Below are 16,531 nucleotides of genomic sequence, written 5' to 3'. Positions count from 1 at the left end.
CCGATCAGATGTTGACTATATCGTCAACATCGGAAAGGAAATCGGACCGTGTGTACACACTATTAGATTTTGGTGGGGTTTTACTTCAAAGTGAGATCTATATTGCAGTGTAAAAATAAAGCAGCCAGTATTTACCCTGCACAGAAACAAAATAACTCACCCAAATCTAATTCTCTCTGCACATTTTACATATCCCCCCCCCCCCTGCAGTGCACATGGTTTTGTCCATTTGAGAAGGATTTTGTCAGAAAGAGTGAACTAGAATAAGGCCCATTGACACAGTACAGCCCACCAGTGACCGCCTCCGCTGTTTAATGATCGTAATCGTATCGTATAAAATAGATGACCTCCAGCCAATCACAAGCCGCCTAAGAGAAGATAACCTTTTACCTTAACACAATTACAGAACACAGAAGTCAAACACCAATCAGAGTCTGCTCTGGCACGGCAGCCAATGAGAACCTACAGCAGCCAATTCCCTGTAGCCAAGGAAACTTGTCCTTACAGTCGGCTTAACCCTCGCTAACCAATCAGGGCAGAGCGGGTTTGGTTTCGCTTCCGTACCGGTGTGTGCACAGTATTGCGGCAGTGTGCTAGTCCCTGCCTCCGTCCTCAGCCGCTGTCACCATGCTGCTGTCCGAGCTGTCCGCGGAACGGCAGATCTTCTACTCGGTGTTGCTCTTCTCATGGCTCGTGTACGTGTGGGAGGCCTACCTGGCCAGCAGACAGGTGAGCGCCGCGGCCAGCGTCTGGCTGTCACCACGCAAGGCCCCAATTCAGTGGGAGAGGCGAGATTGGCCCCTGGTGTCCGGGGGTGAGATTGGCCCCTGGTGTCCGGGGGTGAGATTGGCAGCAGTGTTCGTTGTGGGAGACTACAGATGGGAGATAAGGCGCAAATACAGCGGGATCATCGGCTGTCGGGTTACTGGCCATTGTGTGTTGAATGGAACCAGATAAGAACACGCGGGGGCTAGTTTTGCAGGAATCTATGTTTATTGTGCATGCGATTGGTTTGTAACCAAGATGTTTACGAATTTTACATTCAACTATCTATCTTAAAAATGTTTTTTGTTTTTCATGCAAAATGATGCGTGACACTTCTACTATGGAGAACGACAATGGTTGCGGCTAGCCTAGAACCACTTCTGTCTTTTTTGTTTTGATTTATTTATTTTTTCCCATCATGCAGCTGGGTTCTCAGAGCACTAAAAGGGAGGGGGGATCAGTTTGGGGTGACACTGCAGTGTCTGCCTGCACAAAATATTTCCAGGATACTTTTATTTGGTGTGAGAAAAAATGTAACAAGGGCACTGGTAGTGAATTACCTTTGTACTTCACTACAGGCTGTGGTCACTGGTCAGAATGCTAGCATTCAATATACTGTCGGCTAGTACAATAGAATCGGGCTGATAGAGGCTGGTGCTGATGTCCTATACCTTCCCTGAAAAAGCCTGGGCCCGCCCACATTTTTCCTGATATTACCAATGAACAGCCGGTTACCACCGCCAAATGTCTGCTTCCTTTCACTTAACTTGCAAATGGCTAGCGATTAACAAAGATGCTGGATTTTATCGCAGGATGGCCTTGCGCATGCATGCTACGAACTATAAGCATGCACAGTTGATCAATAATCTGTCGGTCTGTGAAATCTACAGTCCAGTGATTAGGTCTGAATAACTCCCTTAGTTTGGCCTCTAATGTGAACAAATAAAAGCCCTGATTCATGATAACTCTGAACGGGCCGGTGCCTGCTGGGGAGGGGAAATTCTGTGTTTCCTGACATCTGGGCGCATACGATACAGTGTATGTGCTTCTTATGCATACAATGTGTTGTATGCGATACCATTGACTGCCACAGGATTCTACAAACCCTTGTGGCAGCCATTGTGATCTCTGTATCCGGTTCGATGCGCAGGGGAATGTGCATTGGATCCTGAGGTAAAACACGTACAACAGGCATGTCTAAAATGTGGCCCTCCAAAACTGTCAAGGCATGATGGGACTTGTAGTTTCACTACAGCTGGAGGGCCATAGTTTGGACATGTCTGACATACAATATGGCACTTTTCACACAGTTTTTGGCCTGAAAACCGTGTGGAAAAGGGCCACCTTTTAGCTGCTCATTGAATTGCCCCTTATGTATTGTACATGTATTTTCTTTTTTTATTTGTCTAACCTATTTCATGAGTTTCTAGAGCAGTGGTCAGGGAACTTTTTTCACTTTTTACCCCACAATATATTAAGATTCGCTGACATTACCCCCTTGATTTGAAAGGAAGGAGATCATATAAATATAATACACACTGTACCCCAGAAATTGATGATATATCCTGCTAGTATGGTATACAGCCCGGCAGTGATTGATGATTACCACGTATGGCTGTGTGGTACACAATTTGTACCACACACAGCCATACATGGTAATCATCATCAATGGCTGCCAGGCTGTGTGTGGTATAGCCATTGATAATGTGACGTCCAGGCAACTATTAGTGTCAGTATTTCAAGATGATCTAGTGACAGTCTATGCAAATTTTTTCCCCCTAGACTAGAGATGGGTATACTTTGACAGGAGCCTGTAACCAAGCAAAGAAACTCTGTGCCGCAGCGGCAGTACAGACTGCGTGCTGCCGAGATGGCGCAGCAACTAGTCGACTCTACTGAAGAAGCGATCGGCCTTGGAGGCAGGATCTGGGTCATCAGGCAAGGAAGCGTGTTCTACACAAGGGCCTGACACATGCCTGACTGTCTCGGCAGCGTGACTGTCCATTACCCCCAGGAATTTCATATTTCCCCCTGTTCCCTGTACTAGAGCAATCATCCACGTCTGTTGCACGGATCTCTAATTTCTACCTAACTCACTTTAATGTTGCTTACAGTAGATATTTAACTTTATGCACTCACAGCTAGGGGTGGCCATCGACCATCGATGGTTTATGGCCGATGTCAAATAGTTGTGCCATCGATGGGGAGAAGCAGATGGTTTCCCGCCATCGATGTCAGGTTTAACTGAATCCTTTAGTTTTTCTTTTTTCATCTAGTGGTCAGGACATGGAGCATAGCTCCGCCCCTGACACCCGTGAAGCCGAGCCCCATATTTTGATTGGCCCAGATGCCAATCTTTCTAAGCAAATGGATGACCATCAATATGTAAAAACATTGATGGTCATCCATTGCATACTTATACACCATTGATGGTCACCTGCACTTTTGCCAACGATGGCAACCATCGATGGCAAAGGCAATGATGGCCATGCCTACTCACAGCACTTTCTCCCAGTAAAATGTTATCTAAAATCCCCTAATGACTAAAGTTGGGTACATAGCATATGAGGATGCGACCCGGTGATGTATCACAGCCTGCTTTACTGCAGGATCCACTATGGTGCAATGTATTCTTGCATGCTGCAAGCAACTACACCATCTGCCATAGATTCCTCCCACTGGATGTGCAGTACATCTTTTAGGAAGGTGATTCATTGAACAATGGTCGGGTACAATGTGATGTTTGCGTTATCATTCAGAACCTCATTGGAACAATGTATTGTACAGTGTAGGTCAATAAGAGTTTACCTGGATGGAGGGCGATACTGTCATTGGTTCACCAGCAAGTTGTTAGACAGTGATTAGGTCGACAGTCAAAACATTGACATAGGGTTTTTCACTGTTTTTTGAGCTGACGTGCTGACAGGAGGTATTTCATGCCCTACCATCCACTAGGGATTGGCTAGCCAATTCCGGTCCTCGAGAGCTACCAAATGTGCATGTTTTCCATGTCTCTTCACAGAATCACAAGTGAAGTAATTGGCTCCACCTGTGGAACTGTTAAAATGTGTCAGTGAGTGATGAGTGCCCCTGTGCAGCAGCTAGGTTGTCTGGAAAATGTGAACTGTTGGTAGCTCTCGAGGACTGGAGGTACGCTACCACTGCACTAGGGCGTGGTGGGAGAATAAAGTAGTGTGCCGAGTGTATCAAAGCACTGAGCCCAAAGCGTGGTGAGCCATGCGAGGGGACGCGGTGCACTTTAACCTGTGTCTATGTCTATGCTTGGCTGGTACAGTATGTGTAGGAAAACCCTAGTGAACTTTTATACAAGTGTCATTGAGAGTGTTCTTACCTACGGTGTTGTGGCATGGTTTGGCCCCTGCTCTGGTGCTGACCGCAAATCCCTTCAGAGGGTAGTGTCAGTCGCAAGCAAAATAATCGAGGTTGCCTTACAAAGCATACAACATATATTTGGGAAGCGGCTTCTCTCTAAGACAAATTGTATCTTGAGGGATCTTTCTCACCCGAGTGGTGATATGTTTTTCCTACTCTCCTCAAGTAGGCGATATCGTTCAGTTTTATGTAAAACCAAACAACACAGAGAGTTGTTTTTTTTTCCCGGCGGCTATCCGCACTTTAACTATATAATGTCAACTGTGAACCACGCACAATCTGGTATTTTAGTGTTACCTTTCTCTCATTGTTTTTGTTCTGTCTGTATTGGTTACATTTTATTTTCGTTTAATGTTCATCACATGTGGTGCATTTTATGATAAATAAAGATGTTGTTATTATTATTATAAAGATATTAATATTATTATGTCGCCATTCGAGTAAAAAAACAGTGAAAAAACCCCTGTCGACCTAATGACACATGTCGACCCAGAGACTGTCTAACAACTTGCTGGTGACCAACTGATCCACACCCGATGGGGGATTCATGTGGCTGCTTTTTAGAACTGCATTTATAAAGAAATAAATTGTGATGGTCTTAGTTTAGTTGCAGCATTACAACTAAAAATAACTATATTGAGGTCATGTAGCATTCCTCTACTGCCAACCTCAAGCATGCAAACTGCAAGTGGTGAGTCCTTTATTAAACTGAAAGACTGGTTGTTTCTCGTTCTCTCATTGTGTTTCAAAAATATTCAAGTAAAACTCAATACCTTTTCTCTGTGGTTCTCTGAGCAAATATTTTACCTACACATTTGGAAACTAATTTTCTTTGAGTTCATGGCTGTTCCAACATTTGTGTGCCATCCATAACTACAAAATAAGTTAAAAGGCCTGACCAACGATCCCCATCACAGTAACTTACAAACCAATTGTTTACTCCTCATTCTCTTGCTTCCAATGCTCTCTGATACTCTATTATTCCTGCACCACTTCAAAATGCATATACTCACACACTCATTTGCTAACTAGAGAGGGGCCTTCTCAGAAGCTGGGTACTCACTATATAATGTATTGTGCACTTCTGGTACTCTTGACCAGTGTGCTCAACTACTGTATGATGTGTACTCCCAACATATAATTTACACACATCCTCCCATCTGATTTGCTGTAGGTCAGATAGGACAAGCAGATATACGATGTAGTGTACGTAATGTCTTGCATCCTTCGCTGGACCAAGAGCTACAGTATGCAGTTGTTTGACAAATTAAAGTTGAGATCAAAAGAATTCTGACTAAGTGAAACCCTAAAGTTGAGAGAGACAGACTAAAGTAGAAAGTATTAAAACTCAAAGAAATATTCTGTGCATGCTACCAAAACTTCTCACTACAGGCATTGGTAATTGAAGAGAAGGAAAAGTCAAGGGTACTTGTGACTCAAGGTCCATACACACTGTACGATATACAGCATATTTTTTTTAGCGATATCAGCAGTGGCGCTAAAACCAACGGTTTGCGGTTAAACATTTGAAAATATCTTTAATGATATTGTTCACTTCTGTCAATGGGACCCCCGCTGAACATGCAGTCACTGACCATATTGACAGATTGGACTGCATGTTCAGACGATGAGTTAGTGTTCATTCTAGCACCCGCTATCTTTGAAAATCCATGCAGTTGCTCTTCCCTGCCTGGGGTGTCGCTATCTGCTGTGATTATTTATTTATTTACAGTTTCTTATATAGTTCAGCAGATTCCGTTGCGCTTTACAATAGTAGACAGTTGTGATGCAAACCAGACCTGTGCTGGAAACACATAAGTGCTGATATACAGACCACACTGTGCTAAAAGCACTACAGCAGACAGCGACACCCCAGGCAGGGAAGAGGAATTGCAAGGATTTTCAAAGATAGCGGGTGCTAGAATGAACACTACGATCAGTATTATCTTTAACGATCTGAGGGCACTCGCATTGTAAACGATATAGTGCGTATACACTGAACAATCTGCACAATATTGTTAACAATATTGTGAGTGTGCAAATTGTTCATTACAATTGGGTAGTGTGTACCTAACTTTAGAGACAAAGCACTTGACCTTGGTTTTTTGTTTAAAACATTATAGAAAGCCTATCATAATAAATATATATTTACAATATTGTGGTACAAAGATGATGTATTTAAGTCCAGAGGATTATTTATACATCGATCTGTAATAAAGCTTGGTTGGTATTCTGTACAAAAAAAAAAAAAAAAACCTAGAGGTACTGTTGTATCCTCCGTAAACTGCAGTAAAATATAGCTGGTTCCAGTGTTTAGCTTCTTACTGCAATCACTGGATGGTCAGCATATGCAATTTAATAGTCACAATCTTGGTTTTATAAGTGAGGGCTGAGTTTCCAATTCAGCAATGTTGATCCATGTAGCAGTTATTCAAAGATTCAATTATATTGGGGAAAATGCCCCTGCAAAGCTCCAGCTATCGTCCGGCAATTAATAGCCAGCATGACTATTAATCGGTCAGGGTCCGTGTTCTCGCCTGAAAACACTGGCGCTGACACATCGCCCAGAACGCTCAACAAATCTGTACATGGGTAGGCCCCTTATCACTGGAGAATACCAGCTGCTTGCAAATGGCATTACATTTTGAGGTTGGTAAAGTGAGTTCTAAGCAATGATGAGGTTTTGACTATAATTCTTCCCCTGTTAAATATTTTTCATTTTATTGCAGCGTAAGATTTATCGAACTACAACACATGTACCTACTGAACTTGGTAATATTATGGATCCAGAAACATTCGAGAAGTCTCGACTTTATCAGCTTGACAAAAGTACCTTTAGTTTTTGGTCTGGTTTATACTCTGAAGCAGAAGGCACAGTAGGTTGACATTTACCGGTATATATTTACTGAAAAATGCTGGTAGTCACAACCATCCATATATTTGTATGTATTTATTTTCTCCCAGGATTTAAATATGCTTACTGTATATGAAGTCTATTGTGCACGTTTCAATTTGTGTGATTTACCTTTTCTATTTCTGTTACAGAGGGCCACTTGGTGTTTAATTTAATTGGTTTATTTATATATTTTGGCATTCTTTTAGGTACATAGAATTGGTTCCTAATTATAGAATATTAGGTTTGTTTGTTTTTTTTCATACTTTACTATCCATGTAGACTGATTGGGAACGTTTCTGAAGCATGGGGGAAGGGGGGGCGCTGTACGCTAATTGTTGATCCATGTGTCACAAGATAGACACCCCAAAAACCTGAAAAAAAAATTACAACTTTTTCATGTCGCCCTTTTTCCTCGTGTTTTTTTTTTTTTTCAGCATTACATTTTTTTTATTTTATTTTTTGCGCCCCTTGTGCATGTTGACCCAATGAACCAAACCCTACAGTGTGATGGAGAGCTGCAGGGCACCCCTGTTCTTAACCACATCCCGGCTCCTTCATACATGGGGGAGAAGAGGTATCAGTGCACATAACGTGCGTAGTGTTCATTCTAGCATCCGATATCTTTGAAAATCCATACAGTTCCTCTTCCATGCCTGGGGTGTCGCTGTCTGCTGTGGTGTTTCTAGCACAGGTCTGGTTTGCATATCAGTGCTGATATACAGACCATACTTTGCTAGAAGCACTACAGCAGACAGCGACACCTCAGGCAGGGAAGAGGAAGTGCATGGATTTTCAAAGATAACAGGTGCTAGAATGAACACTAGTGCGCTGATACCCCTTCTCCTCCATAACGACACTTCATACATCTGCCCCCAAATACTTTGTTGACGATAAATTATTTTTATATAGGGCTTCCTCTACATTTCATCTTAAAACTGTGTGATTGAAATTTAATTCTTATTTGAATGATGATACTTGGTGATAATAGACAATAGAAGTATAATTTTCTATTTGTTTCATTTATATACAGCTCATACTTGTTCTTGGCGGTATACCTTTTCTGTGGAATGTGTCTGAACAAGTAATGGATCATGCAGGCTTTGGTCCAGAATATGAGGTGAGCTTTTTGTTCTGGAATTAATTATTTAGCATTTTCTGATCATGCTGGACGATCCAAATGTTTAACCAATCTATATTTTTGGACTGGTTGATGGCTATACGCTACAGTTATCTGGGTGATTGGACAGCTAATTCTAGAATGTACAGTATGCCCAGTATAACAATTAATACAACACCTCAAGATAAAAGTAAATCATGACAATTTGCCAGGTTGTTCAGTGGGAGGTGTCAATGAATTTGTTCAGTAAATGTTATAGGGTTTTTATCTTCTATTTTTAAATTAAAAATAAAGATTTTGATCTTCTTTTAGATCTTTCACTCGCTGATGTTTCTACTACTTGCTACTATGTTCAGTGCCCTGACTGGTCTCCCATGGAGCTTATATAATACATTTGTTATTGAAGAAAAGCATGGCTTCAACCAACAGGTAATGTTTTTATTATATACTAGAACGGAATGGGGGGGTGTTTTTTTTTTTTATTTATTTATTATTATATATTTTTTTCTAGACGTTCATATAAAAGTTGTATATAGTTATCATTCTTGTATAATGAATTTATCAGCAGGGTACAGATTATAGAACCCAGACCTCTCCACATGGCTGGCTGTGGTTCTATTTCCAACAAATCTTTTCTACGAATATAGGTTGTGTTGGCCAGTTTATTGCCCACAGGCAAAGGTATTGCTATTGAGCTTCTAAATATTAGAAACCAGATGTAACTTGCAGATGTCTACTGACAAGCCTTTTGTTTTCGCCAATTCCACCCCCTTTCGATTTGGCCTTTGCTTTTCATTCGATATGCCATTTTGCATTTGATATCAATTTTTAATTGCATTCAAGGCACAGTGTACACATTCAATTTAGTGGATTGAATTTGATATTTCCTTGCCTGTACAGTTCATTTTTCTTTTCGATATAGAGAAAATGGGAACACGCATCGGATCGAAAGCGTCTTCAAAACCCTTTATATTTATATTCGAGTTTGGTTCTATAAGCAAAATCGAATCAAAAACCTGTCAAAATCAAAGCTTGTGTACTGGCTTTTATCTGGTCTATCCGTCCAATATTGGCAGATTGCCCAGATAATTGAACAGTTTGTGGCAGCCGATCCCAAGCCATTGACAGTCTGGCATGCCAGATCAACCAGCATGTTTGTTCAATGCGATATTTGAAAGTCTGACGCCTCAGGCACTGCCATACCCAAGTAGGATGTGTGCATCTTGGTTTTAGTGTTTTGTGTTAGGGTGTTTTATTATTATTATTTTTTTTTTTTATAGTAACTAAACGTTTTCTATGTTCACAGACTCTTGGCTTTTTTTTTAAAGATGCCATAAAGAAATTCTTGGTAACGCAATGCATTCTCCTCCCAGTTACATCTCTGCTGTTGTACATTATCAAGATTGGTGGAGACTACTTCTTCATCTATGCATGGCTCTTCACATTGGTGGTGTCTCTGGTAAGACCAGACCTGCTTCCATGTTCTTTTTATGGATATATTATTAATATATCCATATCTACTTAATTAATTCTCAATTCCTGAATTTTAGGTTCTTGTGACAATATATGCTGATTATATTGCACCTCTATTTGACAAGTTTATCCCACTTCCAGAAGGAGAGTTAAAAGAAGCTATTGAACAAATGGCAAAAAGTATTGACTTCCCGTTGACCAAAGTTTATGTCGTTGAAGGTAAAACTGCATATTTAATTTAAATAATCGATCTGTATGGGAGGCTGGCCTTCCTAAAATCATAACACCGATAAAATGAGGAAGCTTAATGGAAATTATATGGTGCATTTCTTTTCTCGCTCCAGCTGTATGCACTTCTGTGCATGCTTGCTAGGTATACAGAGGGGACAGTCTGTTTTCTCTCAGATCCTTTGGATAAAGTTATTGCTTAGCATGGAAGCAGAATGGCAGTTTCCAGAACTTAATTCATAATATCCGTTTTCACTCGAGCAGTATTCCCATTTCTGCATTTTAACACGCCGATGTTTGGGGCAGTGTATGACCTGACTGTATACAACACCTGCAACCATCTATTTTATTGCGCATACACAGCAGCAGGGAATGCACTGTCCCTGGCTGCGGCGGCTGACTGCTCTGTACTGCGCAATAGTAGCGAGATCTTGCAAATGCCCAGTGGAGGCGGCCGTGAGGAGAGACACAAAGCATCAGCACTTAGTCCGTTCCCTAGCTAGCATGCCCACTATTCTATCTAGTTCTATGCTGGACTGACTGTATGCATGCCACACAAGGCACGTTAGAGCTATCCTCCTGCTACTCACACAAGGTAGGTAATAGGTATTGCTACAACAAAGATATTTTCTATCCACTACCTCCTAAATGTTTACCGTAGTATCTGAACATCGCTATTCAATGTTGTCTCATATTGAATGTTAATCTGTCTGTGCCTAATGTAAAATCTAGATTTATTTGAATTTCATGTGTTGACTGTTGGATGTGTGTAAAATAATTTTCTTATTTGCATTTAATGTCTCGTCTCTAGGTTCCAAACGTTCCTCGCACAGCAATGCATATTTTTATGGGTTCTTTAAAAACAAGCGTATAGTTTTGTTTGACACACTTTTGGAGGACTATTCTCCTCTAAACAAAGACGAAGCTGAGGAGACCTTGGAAAATGAAACGGCTGAAGTTAAATTGAAAGCTAAAGTGAGTTAACAACAGAACCTTCATTGCCTTAGTAGTGCACTTGAAGTAAAACTTCTGTTGCTTCATATTGCATTTTCCATCTGTATATTGCATCTAAGTGATCTGGTCTTGTTGTGTTTTTTTTTTTTTTTATTATTATTTTAAATAAAGAAGAAAAAGTGCTAAAAGACTAATAGTGTGTACACACAGTAAGATTTGGCTTCCGATGTTCCCTATATCGGGAACATCGGAAGCCAAATCGCATGCTTTTTTAGGGCTTGCGAGCCCGATGCGCGCTCCCGTGTGAGCGCAAATCGGCAGCCAGATAGAGGGCAGGCAACACTATATAGTTCAGATCTGCACTATTTAATGTAAATTGTGCCCCTCTAGCATGCCGTGAGATGCGTCGGGACTCGCATCTCACGGCAGGAGCTGCCGTGTGTACACACCTTAATGGTGTGTACACACGGCAGATCCTGCCGTGAGATGCGATCAGATCTGCACTATATAGTCTTGCCTGCCCTCTCAATCTGGCTGCCGATTTGCGCTTACACGGGAGCACGCATTGGCAGCACATCAGGCTCGCAAGCCCTAAAAACGCATGCGATATGGCTTCCGATGTTCCCTATATTGGAAACATCGGAAGCCAAATCTTACCATGTGTACACACTATAAGGGCCAGATTCTCTAAGCTTCAAAAGTGATAAAATGGAGTGATAATCAGCTCCTGTCTGTGACATGGCAGGTAGCAGCTGATTGGCTGGCTGTTTATCACTCTCTATTTTATCACTTTTGAAGCTTAGAGAATCTGGTCCTAATTAATTTCAAATGTTAATGAGCATGCCAGTGGCAGTTTTATACAGATGGGTGAAATTAATTTCCATACAAATGACTTGTATAATGAAGTACTGCCAAATGAAAAAATAAAGTAACTGGCTGATTGGCCCCCTCCCCAAAAGCACTATTACTGTAGAAGGAATGAACAGGTTTCTGGTGTTTTTAAGGCCACGTCAGGGTTTGTGATTTTCATATGATTTACGTGCTTAAGTGTTTATTTGTATTTCATTTTCATGTTTGAAATTCCCCTGAGCTAAACTGTACACGCAGTTTCCACCTCGCTGCATTTTTACAGCGACATGGAAACTGCGTGTTTCGGCCACCAAAATAGCAAGGCTCACAGATAAATGCAGCGGGCTCCCTGCATTAGCCGTGAGCCTTGCCGTTTGGGGGAATCTTCGCTGTCCTCCGACAGCAAGGATTCCCCCGGAACATTGAATACGGTGAGCGGCCGGCGAGGGTTGCTTATTTTCTGCGATCTTTGCTGTTTTAAGCCCTCACCGGCCGCATTGAATACGGCCCATAGCGTACTTGTACTCCACAAGCTCTAGTAAAGCTGAACTGTGTATGTTTCCAAAACTAGAATGCGCATAAGAAGCAGGGCTGCAACAACCAGGAGGTCCTCGCTGTTCTAGGGCACGAGCTGGGCCACTGGAAGCTGGGGCACACTGTAAAGAACATAGTTATCAGCCAGGTGTGTATGAGAACATTCTGTTTCTAATCACTTTGTATTCTACTCTTTCTACAGTATGTTGCCTATGTTTATTTGTATTGCAATCTGCTGACTGAAACTATTCAATTCTACTAATTGTAAAGGAATCAGCTGGCACTATAAAACGAAATGTTTATAATATAATAATACTGCCAGCCTGTACAGAAACCCAAGTGATCTATTTGGTCTAATTTCTCCTGCCCAAATAGTAACTTGGTACAGTGCAGGTTTTGTTGCACCGTATAAAATAGTTATGAATTGGGGACAGATAATTATAGAAAAATAAAATCAATTTTTTGCAAGGGCATAGCTTTGATATTTTCTGCTTGGCTTTGTGCACAAGGCAAGTAAAGCATTAGTGTGGTAAGATCATATCAATGTTTTATTTTATTAGATCACCTCGATGGTCACATTTAGACCTAGTTGCCCATTCATAGTGCACTGCAGAGTATTGTTTAATTCAGGAGGCAACATATGTTGCACTCTAGCTGCTGTGGAACTACATGTCACAGCTTGACCTGTCCAGCATACCCCAACAGCAAAACTGCTGGGATGTGTAGTTCCACACTACAGCAGAGGGATTTCCAATCCCCAGTTTGCTTTCTGAAGTTATATGGTAGAGGACAAAGGGGCCCATTTATCGCGTATTCACCATGCGATCTGGGCGGAATGTTATTGCTCAGGATCACACTGTAAAATGCGATCCTATTGGCAGGATGTATCATCTCTGACCTGCAGGGACGACAGGGCTGCGATGTGCTGAGCTGGGGGTCTGCGCGTGTGCGGGTAGGCAGCACTGCGGTATGTAACCCATAGGCTACAATGGGCTACAACCTTCTCAGAATGGCGGTAGCCAAGGGGCACGATGTGCTGATGCCTGATGTTGATACATCGGGCAGCTTTGCATCCCCCATAGTAACCTATGGGGGATGCTGGCAGCGGTAAAGGAGGGACTGGAGAGTCCTGCTGGGGCCCCTCCATGGTGCATTCTAGTGATATTTGAGGCTAACCCTTGAAAACAGGTGTTTTGGTGGATTTAGCCACAAATATTGAATGATTGAGCGCCTAAAGGCAGTATATGTGATTCAAATAGAAAGCTGATCTTTGTCCACAATGCAGTGGTACATACTAAAGCTTTAAGACCCAAGCATACCCAGCAGCAACTGACTATTTCTTTGGAGAGATCCTTACTAAATGCGCTTCCATTTATTTTAGTCATGAAGTTACAGCAGAAAAAAGCAGGGCAATATTAAACTTGCAGTATCTATTGCATACCTGCCAGGTTATTGGGTTCTGGTGCGACAGCCCTGTCTTTTGGTGCTGTCACATCTGGAAGCTGGGTGGGGGGTGTAGATTGGGAGGCCCTCTCACTCGCTGCTCAGCTGAGCAACAATGAATAGATGCTGTGTGCGCACAGGGGTATTTACGAAGATGGGAGTTGTATTGATGATGGAATGTTGCCAATAGCAACCAATCAGTTTTTTGTTTTTTTTGCATCTTTCACTCATATTTTGCGTATCTCTCACAGAGATGCTGGCATTTTTAGTGGCTATTTTTGCGCTGCTCTCCCAGAGATGTTTGCACTCAAAGGGTTAAACATGCCATCATGCAGAAGAATGCGGCGGGTGGTTCATTGATTAAGTAACTGATCCATGAAATACTCATTAGCATAAAAACATTCCTGAGACCAGAATTCCGAATCTGATCAGTGGCATACATTGCATTGTTTAAATTCAATTGTGCATATTTGGTAGAATTCAGTTTAAAGGGATGGGTCTCAAGACCTTGCAGTGGTGCCCAACGTTGCATATATTGTCCATTTATGGTAGTTCCGATGTCTCCCTTTTTTTTTTTTTTTTTGTGTGAGGACAGGGCTACAGGAATAGAAGAGCAGCGCTAAATAATTTTTTGTTTTTTACACTAAAGACTTTCCTTTTATTAAACATACACAGAAAAATCTCATCATTTGAGAATTATAGCCGATATATCGTATATCAATGTTATTTATAAATTGTGTTTCTATTTTCTCCCCTCAGATGAATTCGTTCCTTTGTTTTTTCTTATTTGCTGTGCTCATTGGACGTAAAGAACTATTTGCCGCATTTGGATTTCATGCAACACAACCCACACTAATTGGTCTGATGATTATATTTCAGTTTATCTTCTCTCCATATAATGAGGTATGAATGCATAAGAGTGATTTTGATGTTTTTTAATAATATGAAAAGGCACTGATACTTCATGTTTTCTGTACACTTGCTAGGTTTCTCTGTATTTCTGTTGTTAATCTATGCCAGTGCTACGAATTGCATTTATAAGGGACATCTAGGGCAATATGTAATAGCCTGCTTTCCTTCCAGGTCGGTTTAGCCTTGTAAATGATTCTGTATTGCCTCTAGACTCCATGCTGCTGCTTGTCCCACTTAAAAGCTTGCTCAGTGTGCCACTAAATTAATTGACTGTATTGAGTCTTCTGTCTCTCCAGCTTTGTCTATTCTGATGTCACTTTATAATGGAACACCTCTCTAGTTCCCTGACATGTCTGTGCACCTGATGGGTGACCACCTTTGTGTGCAAAGAAACCGAAAACAATAACACAACCTGATTGTATTGTTAACTGCTTTCTGCTGTTAAATACTGTGTACACACCGGCTGCAATATCTGCTGTGCAATTGAACGGCCGATATATAGCTGATCCGTCGGCCTAGCGGATGTGCTAGCTAAATGTCTGTAAACTATGTTGACCAGACATGGCCATGTAAATGCCCATCCAGTTGTTACATCAGTTACGACTGATCGTGCAGCATCTAAGCAGAACTATCAATCAGCCTGGAGATCTATTTCCAGATATAGCTTTAGGTGTGTCTCCAACTTAACACTTGTGGTCTTATATGATTTTTCCATGGGCTCACCATTTAATACAAATTCTGCTCCTCCCTGATTGCATATAGATCACTGATACAGATCAGGGTGGCTGCCTTTAGCTAAAATCCACTACTGGTCATCAGAAAGTATTTTGTATTCATTTAAATCACACCTCCTGTCAACTTTTATCAGTGTTTACCTTTTGGCTATATTTTTATTTGTGTTGTGTTCTGTTTTTTTTATACACATGTTACATTATGTATAAACATCCCAGTAGTGCTAATGTTACTGCTATAGCAACGCTGATACATCGGTCCATTCTATGTAAAAAGGCACTTATATTTTCAGTTTACATTATCATAGCCACATTAATCATACTGTAAATTAGCTTAGTTGCTGTAGCTTTATAGATAAATGTGGTCATATAAATTGGCTTTGTCTAAATAGTTTTGTATGCCTTAAATGTAATTCTACAATCTCCTCTTCTAGGTACTCTCATTCTGTCTCACCGTATTAAGCCGGAGGTTCGAGTTTCAGGCTGATGCATTTGCCAGGAATCTTGGAAAAGCAAAAGATTTGTACTCTGCCCTGATTAAGCTAAACAAGGACAATTTAGGATTTCCTGTTTCCGATTGGATATTTTCTATGTGGCACTACTCCCATCCTCCATTACTGGAAAGGCTTCAGGCCTTAAAAGCTGACAAACAGGATTGACAAAATGCCTCCTACAAAATGGAGATGAACTACACCGGAAAGAGTAAATAGGCTATGTTTTGTCCTCTCTTCACTTATGGTTTAACATAATAAATTGCAGACTTAAAATTCTACATGTATCAATGATACATAACATGGCAACCTTTTTTAAAGACCTGCAAAGGAATATATAATATGTATATTATGTTTTCATAAAAGAATGTTCTGATTTTAAACTAAATTGATAATTTCTTCCATGGAGCCTTATTTTGCATTTTTTGTGTTTTTTTTTTTTTTTTTTAATTTAAACTGTTATTTCAAAGGATAGGTTTCAGACTTTTAAAAGTGGGTCAGTGGATATTCTGTTTCCTGTGGAGGCGAACAGGAGTATTCCACGAGACTATGTAAGGTATTATATATTTTTTTTTTTTCTTATTATTTTGTATAAAGTTAAAGTCTGGACTAGGTAGGTTTTTATTTGTCTTTCTGCAGCTTTAATGATCTAAGGTTAATATTAAATTTCCATGTCTACTAAATGTTTTGAGACTTAAATATTTTGCTTTCATCTGAATAAAACCTACTTCTGTTTTTCATATAA

General features: G+C 40.9%; 1 protein-coding gene across 1 annotated transcript; it reads left to right on the top strand.

Moving 5' to 3' along the window:
• Nucleotides 1-512: 512 nt before the first annotated feature.
• ZMPSTE24 (zinc metallopeptidase STE24) lies at nt 513-16,531 on the top strand. Its single transcript, XM_083173657.1, has 10 exons — nt 513-729; nt 6,888-7,034; nt 8,085-8,171; nt 8,484-8,600; nt 9,478-9,630; nt 9,722-9,863; nt 10,684-10,847; nt 12,247-12,357; nt 14,412-14,555; nt 15,730-16,531. Exons 1-10 carry the CDS (start codon nt 628-630, stop codon nt 15,952-15,954), a joined length of 1,392 nt encoding a protein of 463 aa, XP_083029783.1. The 5' UTR covers nt 513-627; the 3' UTR covers nt 15,955-16,531.

Source organism: Crinia signifera, chromosome 2, assembly GCF_055691185.1.
Source record: "Crinia signifera chromosome 2, ASM5569118v1, whole genome shotgun sequence".
Classification (NCBI taxonomy): domain Eukaryota; kingdom Metazoa; phylum Chordata; class Amphibia; order Anura; family Myobatrachidae; genus Crinia; species Crinia signifera.
Note: the sequence above shows the minus strand (reverse complement) of the source record. Positions and strands in the feature narration are given on the sequence as shown.